General features: G+C 46.6%; 1 protein-coding gene across 3 annotated transcripts in view; it reads right to left on the reverse strand.

The window, feature by feature from the left end:
* Positions 1–645: 645 nt before the first annotated feature.
* CTNNA2 (catenin alpha 2) overlaps positions 646–25,891 on the reverse strand; it is a 459,457-nt gene continuing 434,211 nt past the window's right edge. For 2 of the 3 annotated variants that reach the window (XM_077301175.1, XM_077301174.1), the window contains exons 18-19: positions 15,807–15,950; positions 646–1,911 (exon numbers count right to left, since the gene is read on the reverse strand). In XM_077301175.1, the coding sequence (XP_077157290.1) occupies positions 1,624–1,911; positions 15,807–15,950 (432 nt within the window). In that variant the 3' untranslated portion in view covers positions 646–1,623. The remainder of the gene's footprint in view (positions 1,912–15,806; positions 15,951–25,891) is intronic. The other variant, XM_077301176.1, reaches the window with a different exon arrangement.

A 25,891-nucleotide genomic window follows, 5' to 3' on the forward strand; every position in this document is an offset into this window, starting at 1 on the left:
TAGAATCCCAGAGTGGGAAGGGGCCGCACAGGAGAAGGATCTGTCCAGCTGCTGCTCAGTTTCTATTACTACATCTTGGAATTTTATATTTTCCATGGCATTTGTACCTCCCTCTTCAACTGGTGAGCCCATAACACCTTATAGATGCTTTCCAGGCAGTGTCCCATCTAAGCAGCATTCAGAATCCTGATCTACATGTTTCATTGCTGCTCATTTATTGTTGGTTTAATTGCTTTGGTGTTCTATTGGTTTTTAATATATTTTTTTCCTTGGTTGGAAGTCAACGCAATATACAGTGATAGAAAAAGGTGAGGTATAAAGATTTCTAATTGTTCAATAAGACCATAAAGTAATGGCTAGATGTCAATTTATTTTAGCTAAGATTTTATTGGCCAGGACGATCAGTCTAAACTCAGAAGAATATCAGTGAAATAAAGGAGATAGATAGATAGATAGATAGATAGATAGATAGATAGATAGATAGATAGATAGATAGATAGATAGATAGATAGATAGATAGATAGATAGATAGATAGATAGATAGATAGATAGATAGATAGATAGATAGATAGCACTGTACTGGAGGCAGCGGAATTACACACAGAAAACAGGAGGACAGCAGAACATTAGGAGCCAAACGGAGAATTCGAAGGTTAAATAAGTTTATTGAGAGTTAGCAGTTACGACGGTATATCAGATACCTTGTAATCCAAAGCTACACCTACGTATTCGCCTCTAAGTTCTCACATCTGTCAGTTCCCATGTGTCTACACATTCCATCACTGGCTCGTCTATTTCTAATAATATTAATATAATTATAATAATACAAAAGGCAATGCCAACCACCGTGTTGTGCTTCATACTCCACCAGAAAAAAAAATTCAACCGGCAGAAAAGAAAAGAGAAGAGGAAGGGAGAAAAAAAAAAGAATACTTTGTTCATGTCGAATGGGGTGTATTGAAAGGGAAGCAATAATCATAACACCGTTAGAAACAAAAGAAGAAAGTGTGGGATAAGACGTGTTAATTTCGATCATCTTTGTTAAAAAATGTCACATACCATAATGAAGATGACTCTGAGCGAAATTGTCTCATTATCTGGGCCACACAGTCAAGCATATCGGGCTAGTTACACGATTGCGTTGTAACAAAAGCAAAACAAGCTTCAAAAGGTCTACCGTGGCAATTCCCAGGGTTTCCCGCTTAGACATAGACCTGCCAACCGAATGTCTCTTGCATGCATTAAGGATTTGCTCTCCACATTTCACTGTCCCCTTCATTCCACCCCACCCCTGCTTTTACGGGACATGGTCCTTCGGGGGAAGGAGGGGGATTGCAAATTTCGTTTTTCGTTTGTCTTGCGGGAAAACGAGATTAACTCGGTGGACCGCCATTTAACGTCAGAACACCGTGCTGTCTTTTGGGAAGGGAGCACACAGCTCGCCGAACAACTTTCACAGAGTCTCAGGTTGCATGCAAATGGACACTGCTTCGTTAGCCTTCCCCCGTTCCCTCCCCTGCCGCACCAGATGCATACAAGTTGGCAGGTACGCATACAAAAAAAAGAGAGAAAAATCAACCAAAGAAGGAAATAGAAAACTCTTTCAGGGCGAAGCCTCGAGAATTAGAAGGAATCCATCGCTTTAAATTCACTTAGGGCCTGTACGGGAGAAATGTGTTTCTTCTGTGAACCTCTCCTCACTCTCGTCTGGTACTCCTCCGGCTTTTCTCTCTTGACTAAGGGTTTCTTTTCGGGGGCCTTCATCTTCCAAGACACAACTGGCGAGTTGACCGCCGCTGTGCCGTAGACCTTTTGGTATTTGGTCGAAGCCACATATGAGGCTTTTACGGTGAGCACCACGGCGTTCATCAGGTTCTTAGCTGCTTGGATGAGGGACGTGGCGCTATCCAGCTGGGGACAGGAAACAAAGACAGGAAGGGATGAAAGGATGTTTGAAAGTCCCCCCCCAGAGGAGAACGATGCTCAGTGAACGGAGCTGGTCTTTTGTAGAAGAGGGCACTGTGCAGAAATAACGTGCTGGTGAGAGTCACACAAGTATACCAAGACTTCCACAATAAAGATTGGTGGGTGCATGTTGAAGTTCACATGGCATTTGACAACCATATGTTCAGGGCCGGTGCCAGGTTTTCATGGGCTCCGGGCAAAAGGGTACAACCAATTTCAGAAGGTAGCGGTGTTGGTCTGCAAAGGAACAGTAAGTATAATGGCAACTTGGAGACCAACAAGAGTGTCTGGGTGCATACTTTCAAGAGTCAAAGCTCCCTTGGTGAGACACTGTATTGGGCTTCATTATCCACCTGGGCTTAATCGAGACCTGGGTTTCCTGTCTCATTACCAACGCTGATTTCTCCACAGCTGCCCTCCCTCTGCATATCACACTGAATCGAATCATGCCTGCTATTGTCATTTGAAATCTGAAATCACTCCGGTCCTTTCTACTGCTAATAGACTAACATGGCTACCCATCTTGATGGATCTACAGAAACATGTATATTTCTACAGAAGCATGCATATCTTGTGCAAGGAATACCCACGACACATGTAATGTACACTGCTTGCATCTTGCCTGAAAAGAAGTCACATGCGAGCACAACGAAAAAGATTCCTAAACCACTCAGCTTTTGCAAATGCCCACCAAATCCCACCCGTTAGCATCAGTCACCAAAAGATCCTCAAAAGGCATGCTCCTCCATAGGAATGCCTGGTCAAAGTGATGCATTAGAGAGCCATTCCCAAGAAAATCCCTAGAAAAACCAGGTTCGCAAAGCACTTAAACCTATTTGGACAGAATTCTCGCCTAGAGAAACAGCACAGAAACGCCACAGGCAAATAAACTTAAGGCGTTCGATTCACGACTTCTCTTTGAGGCTTAGCAGCTGCTTCATAAGAAAAGCATCTTAACTCATGTGCTACACCAACACGGGGAACGGTATAAAGGAGGCAAAGAGAAAGAAAAGCACGTGGGTTAGGAGTCGTGAAGGGTTCTGAATCTTTGGCCAAATTCAAAGTGGCATCATAATTTGTTCTGCAATCCAATAGCTAGGGATTCAGGCCATGCCCTGTGGCCATTGTGTTATGCTCACTGGTCCACAGAGTGGAGGGGTGCAATATTGTATTGAGGCTCTAACTGGCAGGCAGGAAAAAGCTGGGCAAAAATATAATTTTTTTGGCTCTTTGTTTGCTATGAATCAGAATTACGCAGAACTGGAAAAGACCACGAAGGGCCATCCAGTCCAGCCCGCCATCTTCTCAAGGACTTAAAAACCACACATTCAGGCGCCCATCCAATCTCCTCCTAAATACTTCCAATGAAAGAGACTCCACCACAGGCAGGAAGGTTCCTTCATGTTATTTGTGTGTGACCTGCTCAATTTTCCAAAGACTCCTTCATTCCTTGTCCCTGTAGTTAACGCCTCTGAGGTTTCTTCCCCCTTCTTCTTTACATGTTATAACCCGTTTTTCCCCCTAAAGGTAAAGGTATCCCCTGTGCAAGCATGTCTGACCCTTGGGGTGACGCCCTCCAGCGTTTTCATGGCAGACTCAATACGAGGTGGTTTGCCATTCCCTTCCCCAGTCATTACCGTTTACCCCCCAGCAAGCTGGGTACTCATTTTACCGACTTCGGAAGGATGGAAGGCTGAGTCAACATTGAGCCGGCTGCTGGGATCGAACTCCCAGCCTCATGGGCAGAGCTTTCAGACTGCATGATTGCTGCCTTACCTCTCTGTGCCATAAGAGGCTCTTTTCCCCCCTACCCACAATAATATTAAGTTTGTTCCTGACAATTCATTGTTTTAACATGGTTTTACTATTTTAATAGTTTCATGTAGCAATATTTGTGTATTATTTTCAGGACACCATAATTATTAACTTCTATTATTAATTGTAATAGTTTTATGCAGATGTATCATGTATATGAGTCAACTGACCGAATAAACATGCTACTAACAACAAAGACATCTTGGGAATACTGGAAATCCATCCCCTCCATTATGATTTTAAGAATTAGATAACTGACAGTTTGCTGTTCTTCCATGATCTGCGTCCTTGGATGGGCCCCCTCATTTTTCATAACCAAACAAGTAAAACATAGAACTGGAAAGACAGTCAAGGATCTAACCCAAGCTGTCTTAACCAGGGTTTCATGAAACCCGGAGGTTTCTTGACGGCCCCGGAAGGGTTAATACATTTTAAATGTATTTTTAAAATGTGTTAAACTTTTATCAGGCCATATCGATGGGCCACCCCCTGCCAAAATGGCCAATTATGGGCCTGAAGGGGTTGGAAGGGGAGGGGCTTGGGTGGGCGTGTCCACAGCTCTGCTTCCCAACCCTATTCTGCACCATTGTGCCACTTCTGGGGTTTCTCAAAGCCTGGAGAATGTTTCAGGGGTTGCTCAACAGCAAAAAAGGCTGATCGAGTCCAGCCCCCCCCAAACAATGCTAGAAATTCACACCTAACCCCTCCCACTCCCTCAGTCACCCCCTCCTCCATGCTCAGAGGAAGGGAAAACCACTCCAGGATCCCTGGACCAATCTGCCCAGGAGGAAACCTTCTTCCTGACTCCAAAGTGGTGACTGGCATTCCCCTGGGCATGCAAGAAAGGGCCACAAGCACCAAGCACTGGCTCATCCCTTCCTGCCCTCCCTCTCACAGGCTGCCTGAATTCACAGCATCGGCATTGCTGCCTGATGCCCACCCAGCCTCTGCTTCCAAACCTCCAAAGAAGGAGAGCCCCCCACATCCCGAGGGAGCCTGTCCCACCAAGGATTCGGCTTAATTTCAATCCATTGCTTCTGGTTGGACCTTCTGGGGCAACAGAAAACTACTCCGCTCCATCCTCTATCAGGGCTGGGAGAATTGTGGCTCTCCAGCTGTCCATGGACTACAATTCCCATGAGCCCATAGAAGGGGCTCATGGGAATTGCAGTCCATGGTCAGCTGGAGGGCCACAATTTTCCCACCGCTGCGTATGACAGCCCTTCAAACACTTGAATTGTAGTCCATGGTCAGCTGGAGGGCCACAATTTTCCCACCGCTGCGTATGACAGCCCTTCAAACACTTGAAGACAGCTATCATGTCACCTCTCGTGTGATCTCCTCTTCTGGCGAAGTGCAGGTGAGATGCAGGCTCATTCTAGAGGAGGGGTGGCCAAACTGCAGCTCTCCATGGACTACAATTCCCATGAGTACCTGCCAGCACATACTAGCAGGGGTTCATGGGAATTGTAGTCCATGGACATCTAGAGAGCCACAGTTTGGCTACCCCTGTAGAGCGTCAGGGATAGGAGAACAGAGAACAAAACCAACACCGTGTTTTTTTTTCTTTTACAAAAAAAACCCTGCACAGCCCATCACATGCCCAGCTGGGCAAATCCCCACCCATTTTCTAAAAAAATCTAGGAAAGGTGCTAGAGGGTGTCAGGGGGCAGGGAATGATGACGTGGCTCCGCCCATAACCCCTGGCACGAGTTTTTGGAGGCCCTGGGGAGGAAGCAAGAAAGAGCCCTCTTGCACTCCGGGAAACAAAACCGTTGGAAAAAGAAAATCTTTCCCTTCTGTTCTTTCCTGAAACACCAAGAGCAGCTCACAGGAGGCGTCCGCTGGTCTCCCGCCACGCACGGCAAGCTTCCACACAACTGCAATATCAGCTGCCCCCTGTCCATATTCCTATTAAAAATGTCTACAAAACCCCACTGTTATTCATAGTGATATGGGAGGAGGGGGGAAGACAGGAATCCTAACCGGCCTGCTGAGTATTAAGGACTTGCACTGGATTGGTTCAAATCAGGGGTAGTCAAACTGCGGCCCTCCAGATGTCCGTGTACTACAATTCCCAGGAGCCCCTGCCAGCGTTCGCTGGCAGGGGCCCCTGGGAATTGTAGTCCACGGACATCTGGAGGTCTGCAGTTTGACTACCCCTGGTTCAAATGATTTATTGTCACGTGTTCCCCCCCCTCCCGAAACTGGTAATTAATTTTTAATCTCAAGATTAGAGAACGTCCCCCCCCCAGCCTCCTGCCCACACATAGAGGCGCCCTTCTTCCCACGCCTTTCCCCGGCGAAAGAAAAACAAGTCCCGAGATGGATAGGAGCATTACAATGGCAACAACACGCCAACTCAACAGAGGGCCGTGATCTATCGTGCCGTATAACGGTCTCCTTTCCGGGCCGCGGCCTGATTTACGACGCAACTTGTGTGTTTCGTTGGCGAATGGCCGATCATACTCTATTAAATTGGGATATCTTAAATTACCGGCGAGATCTGCCGTCAAACATTGTAAGGTTGTCGAATGTGCCCCAGCGCAACGAACAGGGGGTGTTGTGCAGGGTGGCACATTCTTTGCGCGGCCGGATTTGTTCCTCAATTCGGCCGGATATTTGTGGCCACGCTGAAACGGCACAGGAGCCAAGAGCTGTAGTCCGGTGAACTTTTTTGGGGGGAAGGGTATGATGGGCTGTTTTCACCTAAGGAAACTTAATCTGAGTCTCAGGACCGGGAGGCAATACCAGGGGAAGGCCTTGCCCTCTATGCTTACTTGTTGTCCATCCAGAGGAATGGATAGAATCCTACAATTGGAACGGACCTCCTGGGTCATCCAGTCCAACCCCCTGCACTATACAGGACACTCACATCCCTATCGCTCATCCACTGTCACCTGCCACCCCCTTGAACCTTCACAGGAACTAGTAGGCCATTGTATGAGACAGGATGCTGTGCTGGTCTGATCCAGCAGGGCTCTTCTGATGCTTTTATCAGGGAAAGGCCTTGGCCTCTCTGCCCTGTTGTTGGCCCTCCAGAGGAACTGGTTGGCCACTGTGTGGGACAGGATGCTAGACTGGATGGACCACAGGTCTGATCCAGGAGGCTCCTCTGATATTTCTATCAGGGAAAGGCCTTGGCCTCTATGCCCTTCTGTGGGCCGTCCTGAGGAAGTGGTTGGCCATTGTGTGGGACAGGATGCTGGACTGGGTGGACCACTGGTATGATCCAGCAGGACTCTTCTGATGTGCTTATCAGGGAAAGGCCTTGGCCTCTATGCCCTGTTGTGGGCCCTCTTGAGAAACCGGATAGCCACTACGGCATTTTAAAAGTTTAATAATAATAGCACTCATCCAGCAGGCCCTTATAAGAAATTTGTTGTTAAGTTAAATGGTCGCTAACAAATTTCCATTCGACTCCTGTGTACGTAACCCATTGCAACCCTTGCTATATTAGGATTTTAAGAATAGGACAGACTGGCAGGAACATGAACACAACTACAACTACAGATGGTGGTGGTGGTGGTGGGGGAAGAGGTACTGTGTGTAAAAGAGCTGACGTTCCAGCTCCAAAGCAGGAAGGGAAGCCCGCATGCAGGGAGAAATGAAAGGTTTTGTTACAGTGTTATGACAGCTGCAAAGGAAAAGAAATAATGTCTTGCATGTTGAAAGCAGACAAACGGCTACTGTCAGACTAGGGAAGGAAGAGAGATGGTTATTGATGTGGAACACATCTTCTAGCACACCCCCTGAAACGGAAATGGCTATGGATAGTCCCACCCCAGGGAGCGCGCCCGAAGAGGCAGGGAGGCGGCTGGCGGAGAAGGCCGAGGTAGCGACAGAGGACAGTGACTACAATGTGAATCTGGAAGAGTACCAAGTTCAAATGCTGGCTCTATTGTGTATGTTTGTTGGGTGACCTTGGGCCAGTCATGTGCTCTCAGCCCAGTAGAATCAGCCAGGTGTACTGGCCTGACTGTAGGTGAGCCAGACAATGAGCCAGAGCTGGAAAGGAGGGAGGCCCTGGGACATTGATGGGCCCCTGCCATGGTGCAGCTCCACCTTGGAGCCAGCCTGGGTTGGGGGGGAGGCGAGAATAGCCCACCAGTGCCCCCCCCCCCGGTCCCAAGCAGTCTACTGCAGCCTTGCAAGACCTTGGCAGAGCCTGTCCAGTGGAGGGGGGAAGACGGTTGTATTTTTTTTACAATGGGCTTTTCTGCTAGTATACACACACCTTTATCAGATGATATGACCATATATGGTAATGTCAACCTGCTCCCCTCTCCCAAAATGGCCAGTGATGGGCCTGGAGGGGGGGAAGGGGAGGGGCCACGGGTGGGCATGTCCACAGCTCTGCTTCCCAACTCTATTCTGCAGGATCGCCCCACATCTGGGGATTCTCAAAGCCTGAAGAACGTTTCAGGGGTTTCTCAAAGGTAAATAAGTTGAGGAAGGCTAACTTATGCTGCAGCGGGCTATGCTAGGATTGTAGGGCTGGACATCACTGCTAATTAAAGAGAAGCTAAATCAAAATTTCCTGCTCTGGAATATCACTGACTCAAGGGTCTTGCAAAAGATTTAGTTATAAGAAGAGGAGGGGGGGAATGAATTTATTTCCCCCTTTCCTTACTTCCCCCTCCTCCCCCTAACCTCATCACATTTGAAGTAATTTGCATCTCTGGATGGGTTGCATTTTTAATTCATTAAGGTAGAGAGCTGGATACTGTAGCTGGCCAATCCACTGATTAGTTGTGCTCATTTGCATTTTTCCAATTATTAGTAAGGAAACCACTGGGACTCCCAAGCAAAATTAGTTGAATTTAACAAATTCTGAATTATTATGTGGCCTACAAATCTTATCTTGCAATGCTGTTGGTTAGAACAGGCAACAAACATACCAAGAGCTGTGGACAGCTGTGCTAAGAACTATTTTGATCTCTGAGACCAGAGATTAATATCCTAAAATTGCTTGGCCATTAGTTTCATGGTGTGTGTGTGTGGGGGGGGGGGACATACTGAATAAATGAAGAATACCAAATAAGTTCCCCCAAAATATCTGAAATGTCCCTAAAGCAAGCGAATATCAGACACACATCTGCATTTGGAAAGATATATTTCTTGAACTGAATGATTTAATTGCTTTAGCCGATGTAATTTTTAAACAATAAAATGTATAAATGAAACTGCGTCTCATTTTGCATGCATGAAGCTCTCTTTTTAATATAAGTAGATATTTAATTTATGATAGCGGGTGTGTGTGGGGGGGGAGAGGCACAAATGCAATCATAAAAGATAATTAAACACGCCTTAAAATTTGAGTTCAGTCCTGTGAATGATCTAACTGAAAAGAGTCCTTGAAGAACAGACATTGTTCCACCGGAGTCTGGAGTATATAATAACCGTTCCCAACAAGTAATTCTAATTATATTAATTTTAAATCAGACTGGTTGATATATAAATCTGTATAGTTAAAAGACGGCTGTGTGAATCACGCCACATAATGGCATGAGATATCCTCAGACTGTGCATAAATTGGGGGGAGGGGAGATTAGAATTGGGATCCATAGCTTAGATTTGGCTGCAGAGATGGAAGTCAGGACTGGACCATAGTAAATGCAATCATATATCTTTCATTCTTTCGCCAATCTTCTATAATATTAGAACTCAAGCTCACCCAAAGGCAAAACATCTACTTTGAACACAGAAGGTCCCAGGTTAATCCCAGGAATCTACTGAAAATGCTGCCTGTTGGAGCAAGAAACGTTGACCTTGAGGGTCAACAGTCTGATTCAGTGTAAAGCCAGTATAAGGGGAAGGGCTGTGGCTCAGGGGTTAGACCAGGGGTAGTCAACCTGTGGTCCTCCAGATGTCCATTGATTACAATTCCCATGAGCCCCTGTCAGCAAACGTTGGTGGGGGCTCATGGGAACTGTAGTCCATGAACATCTGGAGGACCACAGGTTGACTACCCCTCCCATAGTGGACCTGGGCAGGGAAACCTGCTCTCTGGAAGCCAGGCCTACCCCATAACAGACAACAGCGAGTAGATCTGCGGACCCCATAAAAGAGAACGGGTCACATATGATCTGGAAAGTAACCTTGTGCCTTCTTCCTATGTTGAAAGACTTCTCCAGAGGCGTCTCTGAAGAACTGAACAGCGACTCACAAAAGTTCATGCCCTGCCGCAAATATTGTCCGACTTTAAGGTGCTAATGGAGGCTTCCTCTATTTTCCAGAGTTCGGTTACGCAGAGAAAGAGGGTGGAGGCCGTGAAGCCCCTTGCTAATTCTCTCCCTCTGTCTTTTTCCATGTCTCCTTAGCAGCTAATAGTACCTCAGAGCTTGGGAAGGGGAAAAGGGCAAGAATAAGTCAAAGTTAAGGGGAAACAAGCTTAGATCAAGGATGGAGCGGGGAAGGGAGCCGCAGGCCCGGTAATTCTTTCATAACAGAGTCCGACTTGCACAGGGTTACTTGTCCCGAAATAATGTGACACGTGACCAGGGCCAGAGGGATTGGAGCAGAACATGGAGATTCCTCTCCCTTTCGTGGCTCTGTTGGGATCCATATTTTAGTCCTGCAAATGCAATGTCAAGGGGAGCTGTGGGGAACGTGACTCACCACCTCCTCCTGTCCTGAGCTACATTTCAAAGTCAGGATTCCTGCCACGGGATTCCTTTTGATGCACCCTTAATCGGAACAAGCTTGTCTGCGGCCTCCAACCAGGGAAGAGGGGCTACGGTAAGCCCATCAGCCATGCGGATTTGCACGGAACTATGCCAACGGCTCTTGGCCGTAAAGCAGGCGGAGGAGTTCTATCTTTCTACATTTTCTCAGAACCCAAGACTTTTTTTTTCTCGCTGATGCTAAACCGCACAGAGATGGGTCAGAAAATCAGACTCTGAATCAGACCCTTTGTCCATCAGACTATCAGGGAGTTCGGAGACTACAAAGGGCTATCCAATCCAGCCTCCCCAACTTCTCGGGGACTTAAAAATCACATGCTCTGGACAGGAGCTCATCCAGTCTCCTCCTAAAAACGTCCAATGAAGGAGAATCCACCACCCTCTGAGGCAGCAGATGCAGCCCTCACCGCCAGAAAATGCTTTCTAAAATTTAAGTGGAACTCCTTTCCTGTGACTTGAACCCATTGCTCCTTGTCCTTGCCTCTATAGGTGCAAGGAACAAGTAGACCTCCCTCTTCAAAATGTCTCCCTTTGCCATGGTTCAACCCAGCTCTCCTATCACCCCTGGCCTTCCTCTTCTTCTTAATATCAGGGCTCTCTCAGCCTCACCCACCTTACAGGGTGTCTGTTGTGGGGAGAGGAAAGGGAAGGTGACTGTAAGCTGCCTTTGGGCAGAGAAGAGCGGCATATTATAACCAACTCTTCTTCTTCGAAGGGGTGCCAGATGTCAAAGCTAGATCACTTCTTGGCCTTTCAAGTGTAGTGTGTGTGTGTAGTTGTTGGGCACTGTGGCCCCTCTGGTCAGCATTATGGGGACCTCTGTCCCAGATCGTCAACTTTAATTCCCCTGTTCCACGGCAGCGAAAGCATGACTTCCGGCACTTGAAATGGAAATGATTCAAGCCATGCTGGCTGGCTCTTCCGACAGGAGCCACACTACTAGGTCCTGGCCAGCTTCCAGCATGATAGAAACCCGTTCGAGGCAGTCTTTCCTTCCCTCCATCTGTCACAAAATCTGCAAGGTGGAAGGAGGAAGGAGAATGGATCTTGACAATTGCTGGTCCCTTTTTGCTTTCCCAAACGGTGGGGAAGAATCCAAAAGACATCTGGCTGTCATGGAAGAAAAAAAAAAAGAAAGACCTCAAGCTCTTGACAGCTGGCTCAGAAGCTGCAAAAATGGGAAGAGGAGAGTGAAAACTATTTTAGCCAGTGGAACTAGCTGAGAAAGAATCGCTTCAGAGGTGCTTTCCCCCAAAAAAAGCAAAGCTGAAATAGTCCTAGCACCTTCACAAAACTTGGGAGCTCGATCCCTTTTTCAGCATATGCTTACTTGAGGGGTGAGGGAAGCCTTCCCAAAATTATAGCTCTGTTTTCTTTTTCAGCAAAAGCTAACGAGTATTTTTCTGGGATCAAGAATGGGCGCTTGGCTTTTTCTGCAGCAAGTGTTCCCTCTGGATCTATCGTGTTTGAAATATGCATGCCACATTGGAACCCGACCCCCAGAGAGATGCACCACTGTTCTCCTCGGGTGGGCTGGGTGGCATTTCTGCCTCCATTGCTTCAAGATGAGTAGGGATGCCAGCCTCCAGGTGGGACTTGGAGGACCCCACCTGGAGGACTGGCATCCCTACTCATCTACAACTTTAATAATAAATAAATACATAACATAAATATATCCCCTGCAATGACAGCTCATCTACAAAAGTTCCCTTGGGGTGGGGGTGGGGGGTGCATCAAGAGCCCCAGAGTTGGGGGGCAGCATCAGGAGAAGGCCTCTGTGCCCTGCTGTTGGCTGTACAGAGGAACTGGCAGGATACGGGACTAAATGGACTACTGGTCTGATTCAACACGGTTCTCCTTAAGGTGGACTCCATGGTATGGCGCCATATTGAGTTGCCTGTCCTCCACAGGCTCCAGCCCCAAATCAACAGGAGTTTCCCAACTTGGAATTTTCAGCCCTTCTCCTTCCCCCTCCCCAAATCCCTGATGGTGGTCGGGGGGGGGGGCGGACCCGAAAACTGTGGTCCTCTTCCACCACGCCTATGGTTGAGGCCAGGATGACCTGCTAATAGGGCCTCCCTCCCTCCAATCCTGGCAGTTCTTCCCCATGCCTTTCTCCCATGCTGTTGAGGTACCTGCCATGTCTATCAGGCATGGAAGAAACAATGTAAGAAATATAGGGGCGATAGGTAGCTAGCTAGAGAGTTAATTATCCAAATTGACTGCTAGGTAGAGAGCTGGTTATTGTAGCGTTTATTTTTTGTTCTTTAATTTGTTAAAATAAACGTATAGACTGTCTTCTCCGCTCAAGCAGACTCAGGGTGGTGAACAACATGACATTAAAAACCACAGTTAGCAATTCTAAAATCAGTTCTAAGATCTACCCAGGGGTGTAGAACTGGAACCCAGGGCGGGGCTGCAATAGAGCAGGGAGGCCAATCCGATATTGATGTGGCCTCAGACGTAGGCCTGGAGGAAGAGCTCTATTTAACAGGCCCTGTGGAACTCAGTGAGCTCCAGCAGGGCTCTGCTGTTTTCGAGGACTTGTTCCAACAGTGGGGACAAGACCAAGAAGGCCCTGGCTATGTTGAGGCCAGCCAAATTAATTAAAAAAAGAAACATGTTGTAAACTACCTCAAGCCCACTGGTAGAGAGGCTGTCTAGAAGCCTAGTAGTAGTAGTAGTAGTAGTAGTAGTAGTAGTAGTAGTAGTAGTAGTAGTAGTAGTAGTAGTAGTAGTAGTAGTAGTAGTAAATATGACAGGATCCTTTTAACTAGAGAAGCTGGGAATTGAACCTGGGACTTTCTCCATGCCAAGCAGATGCTCCACCACTGAGCCACAGTCCTCCCCTCCAGGGTCCATATTAGCAAGTCAACGGACAGTAGTATTCTCTGATTACCCAGTTTTTCCATGCTGTCTGGTAATAAGGACAAGATTCCATCGCCCTCACTAGTAAAAGAGGCCGAAAAACTGACCTCTGACTCCCCCCCCACCCCCCGCATGATGGAAGACAAGACCCCAAGCAAAGCCGGGGACATGATATCAGTTAGTGAGAGGAGAGGAGTGAGCTTGCTCCTAGCCCCAGAGGCGCAAATTCTCCCATGACACTTCCCGGCCTTTCTGTGCGTAAGCCTTGACATCTTGACAACTTTAATAGGTACCCAAGAGGCAGAACACGAGCAATCAAAAAAATTAAGAAGCAAAGAAAGCTGTTTGCTCTCTGTCTTGTCTTTAGCGACACGCTGAGGGATATAAGGAAGAATCCCAGGGACAAAGATAAATAAGTACGAGGAAATGAATAAGTACAAGGCTTTGTATGCCTTTCAAAACAAGAATGGAGCTGGACTAATGCAAAGAGCAAACTGGGACAGCTTGTTGTGGGTTTTCGGGGCTGTGTGTAGGGTCGGGCGCTTTGGCATCCAAAATGGTCGTTCGCACCTGAAGCTGCCAGCACCGCTGTGCGGGGGGGGGGGGGGGGAGAGGAGGGGAGATACGGGTGCCTCCCCTCCCCTCCCCCCCTGCGCCGTGGTGCCGGCTGCTTCGGGCACGAACGGCCGCTTCGGACGCCAAAGTGTCCAGCCACGGCTTGGTAGTTTAAATCCCTGACATTTTGCGAGACCACAAAAACTCCCAGATCATGCCTGCACAGCCCAGAAAACCTACAACTCGTGGACTCTGGCCGTGAAGGCCTTTAACAGTTCTGTGATGGGAGATCTGCCCTTCTCTACCCCCGCACCTTCCTGCGGCTGCATCTCAAAGCACAAGGAAGGATGAAATGGCTGAGCCGAACGAGAATCAAAATCCTGCACAAAGCTATGCATGCAGACTCAGGTAGAGTTCCCAACCTCTAGATGCAGCCTGGAGCTTTCCTGTAATGCTCTGTATTCTTGGTGCTTGTGTGGGTGTGTGTGTGTGTTGGGTGCTTCTGGAATTCTGGGATATTGGCCTGATCCAACATGGTTTCTCTGTATTTTTGGTACGGGGGGGGGGAGCAAGAGTGGGAGGGTTCTGGAATTCTGGCCTTGCTGGTGGACCTCCTGATGGCCCCTGGGTTTTGGCCATTGTGTGACAATGTTGAACTGGATGGGTCACTTGTCCAACCCAACATGTCTTCTGGCAGTTCTAACCACCCTCCTGTCTGCTGCCAGTTGCCGGGGTGGGGTGGGGTGGGGGGCTGGCTGGCTAGCCTAGATGGAAATCTTAACGCTCTCTTTCTTTAGAAATAAGAATACATCTTTAGCTTCGTCCTGTATATTTTTTTGCTCTTGTCGGTCAGTTGTCTAAACTGGCATTGCCGTGTTTCTTAGTATAAGCCGTTTCAAGTCCTCAGCAAGGAGAAAAGTGGGACAGAAATGTTTAAATGAATTAATAGATAAGCATCAGGCAGGCAAGGAAGAATACAAATCAAATGAGTAATTTTATTAGTTGCAATAAAACGATTATGGAAAACAGCAGAGGAAAAAGAAAAGCCACTGATATTCCAAGCAGTCTAATGAAGGAAGAATCAGGCCCTCCCGTTTTGTACTGGGAGAGCCATTCCCCTCCTCCCACACACACAACAGCTATCCTTGCCTAAAACAGTGGATGCCCATCAAATACGATGGGAGGCAAACCTATCAACCACCCCCTGAGAAGATCAACATGGGACTGTCCTGCAAATAGAAACATGTCTCTGGTTATAGGAATGATCATAATAAAGAACCAGAGCTATTAATAAGAATGCATCTGAAGAAGTCGAACCGTGAATGGTTACAAGTGTCGACAGAATGGCCAGGCCCACAGGGACCAAATGAAGAGAGCTGGTGGCTCCACCGTGGGAGCTGTCACGCCAAGTCTAATTTCGGGGTTGGCATGGGTTGGGAACTCTTAACTGCACTTGCAAGAGCCACATGGTTCTTGCTGCCAGCTCAAGTGGCCAGGCATGACCAGTGGAGTAGCACTGCCAAAATATTGACCTGTAGTGTAGAAGCTGGTGCAACAAAATCAATCCCACTTTAATGGATAATGCATTAATACACAGGCCATCCTCTACCCTCCCCTAAAATAAAACCAATATAGCTTTTCTGTATTTCTTGACAACTTTGGACTAGAGCAGGGGTGGCCAAGCGGTGACTCTCCAGAAGTCTCTAGACTACAATTACCATGCCCAGGGATATCTGGAGAGCCATTGTTTGGCCACCCCCAAACTAGAGTTGAGCTTGTTGTGGGCAACATCTCTACATTTTTGGTGTTGTACCCGCCCAGAACCCTCTTTCCCCCCTCCACACTTCCTCCTCCCCATAACCCAGACCACTTAAAGCTAATATAGAGAATGAATAGTTTAGAAACAAGGTTACTCACCATGGAAGAGTCACCACCTCCGTTTGCAAGCGTAGCTCCCTCAGCACAGGTAGGTAGGTGGGTAGAAAGTTGACTAGCCCTGCCCCCATCTATGACATCGCACTCTACCTCATAAAAGGTAGTGAAAGTGCTCTGAACTCCAGTCTGATTTCCGAGAGATACAGAAAAGAGAGAGTGAGAGAGAGAGCAAGAGAAATATGGCGCCCTAATGCAGTGGGGAGGAGAAGGGGGATGGGAAGGGGGAGAGGGGCGTGTAGGGGGCGGGAGGCGTGTGCTGAAAGAGCTAGGCTCGGCAAACTAGTCAGGGACTCTGCGGCAATGAGTAACCCTGCTGTGTTGTTCCTTGGTCTCGCTCCCTTAGCACTGGTACGCCAACTTATGGGAACTAGAGTTGAATTAATGGGGGTGGGGAGGTGGAAACAGCTGGCCAGTGGTCAATTGAAGGATGGCAGGAAGGAATTAGTCAGGGGAATGTACTAGAACAAAAGATGGCCAATCTTTGTGGCACCTAGACCATACGTAAATCCAAAGTATGAGATAAAGGTTATCTAGTATAGATGTGGATATTGTACTCCTCACGCCTGAGTGAGGGTATGGAATATCACAAAGGCAAGGTGGAGCAATGTGTGGGCTCTCATTTATCACTCGTTATCTTACTCGTGTCAACGGGAAATGTCCGGAGCCCTAAAGATTATAGAACGTTCAGTTCTGGACCTCATTTCATTAGAAGCACATGGATCTCGTACGGTAGACATTTAGATTTATCTCCATATTTTCTAAAGCTTCAGACTTGTGTCAGAGCTGTAGGGGGTCTGCAGATACAGGAGAAAAGGATGGTGTCTTTCCTGCCACAACGCTTGAGGGGACTCTGATGGCAAGAACTGGTTTTTTGACCTTCGTCCCCGCACGTGACGGGGTACCCAAAGATGGCGGCCAAGATCCTCTAGAAACCTGAGATATTAAAACCACTAGTCTGTGCTGAGAGGGGGAAATGAACGGCAGACATGGATTTACAAAGCACATCTGCATTCCGAAGTCAATGATCTCTAAGCACAGTTGAGTGCTGAGCCCCAGGTGTTATTTGAATAAAGGTACACTTCGTATCAGAAACGTGCAGTTCGTAATAAATGGGAGTTTGCAAACTTAAAAAAAAAAATATCAAAACTGCATTATAGTATTACCCACTTGAAGCTGATTTCAGAGTACATCTTATGGACAGAACTCAAGTATGATGCCTTAATTATTCTAACACTATCCAGGGTTGACGGTTGACTCCTGAATCTCCAGCCTTTATCAGGCTCCCATTTGCTCGTGTTTATATTATCCGCAGATTTTATTTCAGAGCCTATTCAGTCTTGTTACTTGGAAACTGTATATAGCTGGATTGACCAAGGAACTCTTGCTGAGGCTTTTGAAATGTAGCCAATTCTCCCTCGACAGCTGTAGGATTATCTGGAATAACATAATTATCTACTCTTTGAATTTCCCCATTAACATCCATCTCTATTTATATTTCCCCCTAATAGGATTTTAATTATTGCATTATCTCTATCCCAGATAGAATTTAGCATTTTTACTGTATAGATTTTTTTTTTAAAAAATGCATCTTAATCATCTTGAAGAATAACAGCGAGAATAAACCCAAAACAAATGTATGGGGCTTCCACGGAAGGCAAGGGAATACAGTGATTAAATCTGCCAGAATGCTCAAACTGAAGGCTCAACTATCAATGATTCCACTGGAGATGATTTGAAGCGTGTCTGCCTACTGACATATGAGTTGTCTGGGCTCTTAGAGATACTACACAGCTGTGGGGCCCCAAATATAAAGTAGGGTGCTGTTGAATGGCACAGAGAGCAAACTTGGTGTAGTGGTTAGGACTGCGGACTTCTAATCTGGCATGCTAGGTTCGATTCTGCACTTCCCCCACATGCAGCCAGCTGGGTGACCTTGGGCTAGTCACAGCACTGATAAAACTGTTCTGACCGGGCAGTGATATCAGGGCTCTCTCAGCCTCACCCACCTCACAGGGTGTCTGTTGTGGGGAGAGGAAAGGGAAGACGACTGGAAGCCGATTTGAGACTCCTTCGGGTAGAGAAAAGTGGCATATAAGATCCAACTCTTCTTCTTCGGATAAATGAAGTACACCAGGGATCCCTAACAGTTTTTCAGCCTGTGGGGACCGTGGGAGTTCTGACCCAGGGTGCAATCACAAAATGGCTGCTGCTGGAGGTGAGGTCAACCACAAGATGCCAGAGAACAAGATTCTATATAACTCTAATAGTCATCATTTCAGCCAGAATATCTGTTTAACAAGATATCTGCCCAGCCAATCAGAAGCCCTGCTAGGCAAAAGCCCTGCCCACCTTCTGACAGCATTTGGTGGACACCAGGAAAGGTCTTGGTGAAATGAGGGAGCTCAGCTCAACCCCCAACACATATCAGTACTGACAGTGGGGTGGGCCTCATCACTCTACTGAGCAAAGTTTATGCATTTCTTGAACTATTTATATTCCCATCTTTAATGTTGGGTCAGGTTGAGGCCTTCTTACAGTCTAAGTCTTACTCCAGCTGAAGTAGCCTGTCCATTGGAAGAAAAGCCACTTAGGTTGGAGGAGGGGTCCTCAGAGGGTGAGGGGATGCATTCTCAACAGCACCTTGGTCCCCTCCCCTCTGCTGTGTATTTTCTCTTTAACTTGGGTGTGGGGCCCTCGTATCTCGATTAAAGTGAGCTGCTTGGTCAGACAATTTGTCTGAAAAGCAAGAGGTAGAGATTATTAAATATGTGTGCCTAACTCGATCGTAGGTAGGTGTTATTACATCTTTGAAGGATAAGACAAAAATAGTTCACATTTTGGCCTGGAAACTCCACAAGGGGAGTAGTCCAAAAATGGGGTAATGCTTGGTTTTTCTTACACCACCTTGGGCTTCCCTTTTTTCCCCACCAGTAAGGAAGTGATATTGAACTTCTGAAAATACCTTTGCCTTGACTTTAGAATTCCCTCGTGTAGCCTTATCAGGTCATTTGAGGTGCCATCATGCATTCTAGCAGAGCACGGCCATAACCGTCATGCCTCATTGCAGGCCCAACCCACGCTGACCCCCGTGGCCTTGGCCCATGTGGCTTGGCCCTGCATTGGAGTCTACCTCCAACCATTCCTCAATCAGGTCATCTCTTCTGCTCTCAAGCTCTTTTCTCACATCTTTATTTTAAAGACTAGCCAAGTGTTTGGTCCTAAAGGGATGTTAAGCAATATTAAGATCCTGGTTCATAGTGAAGATGAGAGTTTGTTTGTTTGGTTTTGGTGCAGTGCTTTAAATGGACTGGAAAAAAATCTAAACAAGCTGATAAGGCCACCGGTGACCATCTGCCTTGGATCCTCAGAGCTGGAAACAAGGTTTGTCAAGACATGATGGAGAATAAGGTTGAGAGAAGGATTTGATGTAGGAAAGAGAGAATGAAAGAGAGAGAGAGAGAGAGAGAGAGAGAGAGAGAGAGAGAGAGAGAGAGAGAAAGAGGCTGGCTGCATGATGAGCCAAAACTCAAACAATAATTTTAAAAAGAACAAAATTCGTATATTAAGACAAACCAAGTTTGATTCAATTGTGAAGAATTGCGCTCCATCCATCTCCTCTCAAACCTGGAGGTAACTAATAGCATTCATTTACTTAAGGTGGGCAACCATTCCAAATTATGTTGAATGCCTATGGAATAATGCCTCTTGTCCCTGCAGATTTCTTGAGGAAAATAAAACTTTGTTGGTCTTAAAGGGACCGCTGAACGCGGATTTCGTTCCGTTGCTTCAGACCAACACATCCATCAGAATCTGTCAAATAATGGAAGTGACGAAAATATTTGGAAGATACAGTATATTTCCGCGCGGAGGGCATGGTGTACTGAATGATGTGTAGGAATTGCCGAGCTAACAAGACAACAAGAAAACGTTACTGAACAACAAGCAGATGTCATTGATGGACAGCTCTTCAATATGCAAGCCATTTTAAGGAGAAGAGCATTTTAGCAAGATTTGTCATTTACAAGAAGAGTGCCATAACCCTGGACCGTGGTTTACATTGTTGTAAATCTAAATGGCTGAGGCAGCCAATCCATGTGGCCAACTGTGGTCTCACATGAAAGAACCATTTAGCTTGAACACTGCAAGCATGGATAGAATTTGAATGGAAAATAAATTTTTGGTAAGAGTTGGCATCTAGGGCCCACAAAATTAAAATGTGTCTGTGTGGGGGAAGACGGTTGACCGGCAAAGAGTTACTGTTGGAGGGAAGAAAGCTGAAGAAAAGGCTTAGCCCATTTCAGGACAGCCAAGAAGCATCTTTGCCTTCAGGTGGCAAGAAGACCAATAAAGGAAGCTGAGACAGATTTGGTTTCTTTCTTCTACTTTCAAAAAATCCTCCTGATGCAAATAAAAACCGGGATTTTGTAATTCAGGCAAAAATATCCTGGTGTTGAACCAGAAATTGAAGAATGCCTTTCAGACCTGGGAAATGCTGATATCCCTTGTCCAATTGATGCTTGGATTTGGGTGGGGTCTGAGAGTAGACTTTCATCAGAGAAAAATCAGCATGTTCACCGAGTAATGTTCAACAACGAATTTGTACACATGGCGGCAACATCCACGAGGACCATCTTTGCTTCTTTCAGTAAATTTACTTCCACATCTGCCATAGGCTGCTAACACAACATAAGACTTCAGCGATACCCCCTAGACTCAAACAATTATCCATTTGACTTGGAGAGTCAGAGTTCATGGCAGGTATTTTTTTGCTATTTCTGCAACTGTAGCCGCATTTTAGTGATTTGCCATGATCACACACTGTTTGAATTGTTCGACCGACTTAACGTAATGTGTTTCCCCTCCGTATCCTGTATACAAGAATGGAATCGCAAGGAAAAACAAAACACTAAACGTCTGCTTCTACTGGTTTCCATCCACTTCACCTGCCCCCTTTACCAACTTCTATTTCCCCTCTTCTGTGATGCATAACAACAAAAAGAGAGAGGTGACACAACTCTCAGCTGGAAGAAGTATGCAAGCATTTCCTCCTCTCCCTTTTTAGTACCAGCATGCACTTTTCTCCTGCTACAAGAATGGAAAAAAAAAACCTATCTCATAAAACTTCACCTATGCCTTCACCTCTACCCCCACCTCACACCTACACCTGGATCCCATGGATACAATCAAACTTAGAACTACCCTAAATGCTCTCATATAAGCCAGGTTTTTCAGCACCTTTTGTCACACTGAAAAAGCCCTCCTCAACTTATACGTGGGTATATAAGGTAATTGAAATAAAAGCCTGCTCCAGCCAGCCAATCGTTGCATTGCCTTTTGCAAATGTGTACTGCAAGCTGAGCTTGTTCCGGCAGCTTGAGGGACATCAACGTCTTGACTGGGGGACTCTGATCTTGTTTTCCTTTTTCCTTCAATGGCAAAAGGAACGGCAACGCTGGATGGGAGAGCCTGTGAGGATGGAGCATTTCCGGCTTATATGCGAGTCAATAACTTTGCCCAGATTTTGTGGTAATATTAGGTGCATCGGCTTATATGCGACTTATATGTGAGTATATATGGTATTTTGTTGTGGAGAGAGGAAGGGAAGGTGTTAGTCAGCCGCTTTGAGACTCCTTCAGGCAGGTAAAAATGGGGTATAAAACCAACTCTTCTTCTTAGCTTGCCTATCTTAAATAACATGGCATTTGTTATTTATTTAATTTAGGCCCCTAGTTAAATTTAAACATTGAACGGCTGTTAAGTTGCTAGAGGAACAAGGGTTCTTTCTCACCTTAAGACAGTGGTTCTCAACCTTCCTAATGCCACAACCCTACATCTACCACACAAGGCTGTTGTGTGGATGGCGCACCCCCCGGCCAAGCTGCTCGCCCTGCTGTGACTCCTGTGAAAGGGTCATCCAATCCCCAAAGGGGTCCCACCCCCCAGGTTGAGAACCACTGCCTTAACAGGTAAAGACCTCCGCTGGGTCAGGATTCTAATTTCACTAATTCAAAGGACAGATGGAAGCTGCTTGCTGCCCCACAAGCTGTAGAGATGGCAGTCGGTGTACAGACGTCTAAGCCGATCGACAGGTGCGCCACCTTACTCAGCTCACCTTTTAGACAATCATGATATGCGATGTGGGAAACTGCATTTGTGTCTCGTCAAAGTCGAATGTGCAAGACGGACAAAATCCCCATTTTATTTCTGCTGGAGGCAGCAATGCTTGGCTGGTGAAGTCTCAGATATTATTGCTGGCTGGACAACTCTAGCAAAGTCTGGAGACAGTTATTTAAGTAAATATCTCTTTTAGCAAAACATGGGCACCTCACAGCTAGCCCTGTGCATAATCGGAGGAGCCGGGCTTATGGCCCAGCTCCTCCCCGACCTATGGCGTCCCTGCAGGGATGCCTCTCAACTCCACAGCTCTGTGGAGCTGACAGAGGCATTTCCTCACCCCCACCATGGTGGGAGAGCAGCATGCTGCTCCCCACCATCGTGCAGTGGGGGGCCCATGTCTCCGATCCCCACCACCACTACCGCTGCTGTGGTAATGGAGCATTCCCGGCCCCGCATTGCGTGCGCAGGGCCGTTGCATCGGGGCAACCAGCATGCACCGGAGGAGGCCCTCCGCTGTCCATACACAGGGAATGGCGGGGATTTTTGCCCCACTTTAACAGAACGGCGGCAGCATAACGGATGTCTCGCTTTTCCCTACTGGCCAGAATAAACTGGCAGACATGGACGGGTCTGCTTGTCTGTCCCCCCCTCCCTTCCATGATATGTGAATGTGATATAGGTGTTTTTTTTCCTTTTAACCCACAGAACTTACGTTTTCTTTTGAGAGGTGTAAAAATTAGACATCTGGTTTTGGTTTTACTAGCTTGGCAGACACAGCTAAATATAAAATCCAGGCTGCATTACCAGCTGGGAAAGACCCAAATCCTTTCATTTGCTGAACAGACTGGTCTTTAGATCAATGCATCTTAAAGTTCCCTTGAAGTTTATTGCAACACCTTGTTGGACTGATTTCTATTCAGTCTAGCATTCTGTTCCCAACAGTGGTTGGCCAGAGGCCTGTAGAACCTCAAGAATGGGTCAAGAGGAAGCCCTTCCACTGATGATTTGTCCCTAGCATCTGGTTACCAGAGTTACATTGCTTTGGGAACACTGCATCTTGAGCACCCATGCATACATGGCTTTCTTTTAACCACTGGAGCTACATCAACATGTAAAAACCCAAGCTGTGTCTCCTTACAAGGAGGTCGCTTGCCTTCTCAGACCATTCAAACGTAGTCCCATCCTGCAAATCTGTTCATTTTAGCAATTGTGACATTCATACAACCACTTAGAACCGGGAAGACAGAAAATCATATTCTACTGTTGTCCTTACTGACACTTCCTGTCTAAAACTGACCATCTTTTCTACTTGAACTATCAATGCAAACTAGATGGGATGTTTTTAAGACAGAGTTGTAAAGATAACCTTTGGGTCCCAAAAGGGAAGGGGGCGTGTATGGCAACCAGTGACTACTGGAGTCTTGTCCTGTAGACCCTTTCTTCCCCTTATAGCTCAACCATAAAAGCTATGAGGCCACCTTAGAAGATGCCCAGGGGCCAAATGTCTTTCCCATAATGACTTCTGTTGTTATGTATGCATTCATAATCCCAAATAAAGAAGCATATCTCCATGTAAGAACTATGTTTTTATCAATATGCACATTTATGCCGATGCAAACATTTAAGTGGATACATATGTATGTCTAATATGGCCTTTCTAAGTGGCCACTGGGAAATCCCTGAAACATTCTTCAGGATTCAAGAAACCCAAGAAGTGGCACCATTATGCAGAATATGGTTGGGAAGCTTAGCTGTGGACACGCCCACTTGAGGTCTCTCCCCTTCCCACCCCCTCCAGGCTTGTCATTGGCTACTCTGGGGAGGTGGGGGCAGGTCAACCTGACCATATACGGTCATATCACCTGATAAATGTTTAACAAATATATAAATATATATAACTCCCACCCATTTGGGAAACCCTTCCAGGGCTGTCAAGAAACTCCAGGGTTTCATTAAACCCTGGTCGAATACGATACCGTTTCCTGAATCAAGAGGCAGCCATGTTATCAGGATTAGTTCCAGACATGTCAGCTGTTTTCTATCAGTGTTTCGAGACAAACCCATCCCCTCTCCTCATTTACTTGAACTGCATCTATTCACATTTATGTTCTAGTACTGCTGCTTAAAGTGATGATAAATTCCAGAAAGATTCACATTCTCATTGTCTTGTCGGGGGGGGGGGGGGGGGAGGAATAAGTTAAATAAATAAATAAATAAAATATCCACAGTGATTGATAATGAAGAAGCTTTGTACCAAACACACAAATCCTTCGACCAAGTTTCATCACAAATTCCATCTGACTGTAAGGACATTAATCTTTTCTTAAAACAGAGTATACCTGTCTGTTGCCATTCTCCAACCTGAGCCCGGAGCAGACAGCAGGCGACAAATCTTAACACGTTACAATGGATCTCCCATTGTTTAGGCGAGGCACATGAGCACAGTACTTGTATGCAAACTTCAGAGCAATTATATATAATATAATATAATTTATATATATATATATATTTAATTCTATGCAAATAAAAGGCAATTTTATTTGCAATTGGCTATCCAAGAGAGGATGAAGAACAAGATGGAAGCGGGAAGTAGGCAAGGAGGCTACGGATGAGGTGGAATCCAGATCTCTGGATAGTCCTGCATCATACGGTACTCTGAAGTTGTACGTCAAATTGCAGACGGCCAGAAAGGTATTGAGCTCATGTTTCCACCCCTGCCCCACCTTAAACCAAGAAACTCCCCAAAAGAACAACAACGAGAAACAGCAGGCAAATCTTCCTGTACCGATCGACAGTGGAAAAGATCGACGGAAGCCGATACCGGCAATTTCAGGAGGATTCGGTTTAGGGTTTTCTGACACATATTGTTAACGGCAATGCCAGAGGGAAATAACTTACAAAGATGGCGTTAGCATTGCTTTGGGTTATGGCTGGATGAAGGAAAAAAAATAAAATCCAAAGACGGTGGTGATGGAAGCTCGGAAGCGGCGGATGCTAAAAAGACTGCCAAGCCAAGAATGAAGAAGTCGAGCCGCTTGGCCGCCTTGGTTTCGGAGCGTGTGATGAGATGCACACAACGACTGACGCAAGCTCTTGGGAAGGCCGGCCCAACAACCATTCCGCGGACGATACGGGGAGCAAAGACAGGAACGGAAAATAAAGCCCAACAGCCAAGCTGATGCATGTGTTTGAGGAAGGGGGGAAGAAGGGCTGGTAAGAGGCGGGTGGAAATGGTGGTCATTCATGAAGATGGGAAGCCGGTCCTGTGAAGCTAGTGGGCCAGAGGAGACGTCTGAGCCTGTTACGTGAGAAAGAGCAAGAGAGGAGACTGAAGCAGGGGGATTGCCGCAGCTGAAAGAACATCAGTGCTCTGCAACATGTGTGACGAGAGAGAGAGAGAGAGAGAGAGAGAGAGAGAGAAAGAAAGAGAGCCTATTTGGAGGAGAACATTTGAGGACCCTCTTCTTAGCATCTCCAGGAGGCCTATGTGACGAGGGTTCCTAAATCAAACACCAGGAAAAACAACCCCTATCCTGCTTTGCATGCCCATCCCTAATTATCTACTAGCAAAATGCTGTCCTTGTGAATACGAGTGTTGGACTAAGGACTTCTATACTGCAATGGCCCATGGAGAGAGGTGTGGTGAACCTCTGAGACCCCACGGGGCACCCCCACGATGTGGTGTCCAGGGCAACCTGAGCAACAAGTATCCGGGCTAGAGGCCAGGTTTGCCTCCGTTGTAATGCTACCCGTTAGGGCAGAACTTTAGAAATGGATGGCAATCATTCGATTATTTGAGAGATAACAAAAGGGGTCACTTGGGTGCACCTTTGGTGTGAGGACTTGCTCAGTTCCATAAATTGGGTGTCCCTAGTTATTAAGCACAAGCGTTTTCTCGATGTATAGCTCTAGTCTGGGTGCTGTTCCTTGTCCACACTAGAAGGAGACAT

This window comes from Paroedura picta, chromosome 10, assembly GCF_049243985.1.
Source record: "Paroedura picta isolate Pp20150507F chromosome 10, Ppicta_v3.0, whole genome shotgun sequence".
NCBI lineage: Eukaryota > Metazoa > Chordata > Lepidosauria > Squamata > Gekkonidae > Paroedura > Paroedura picta.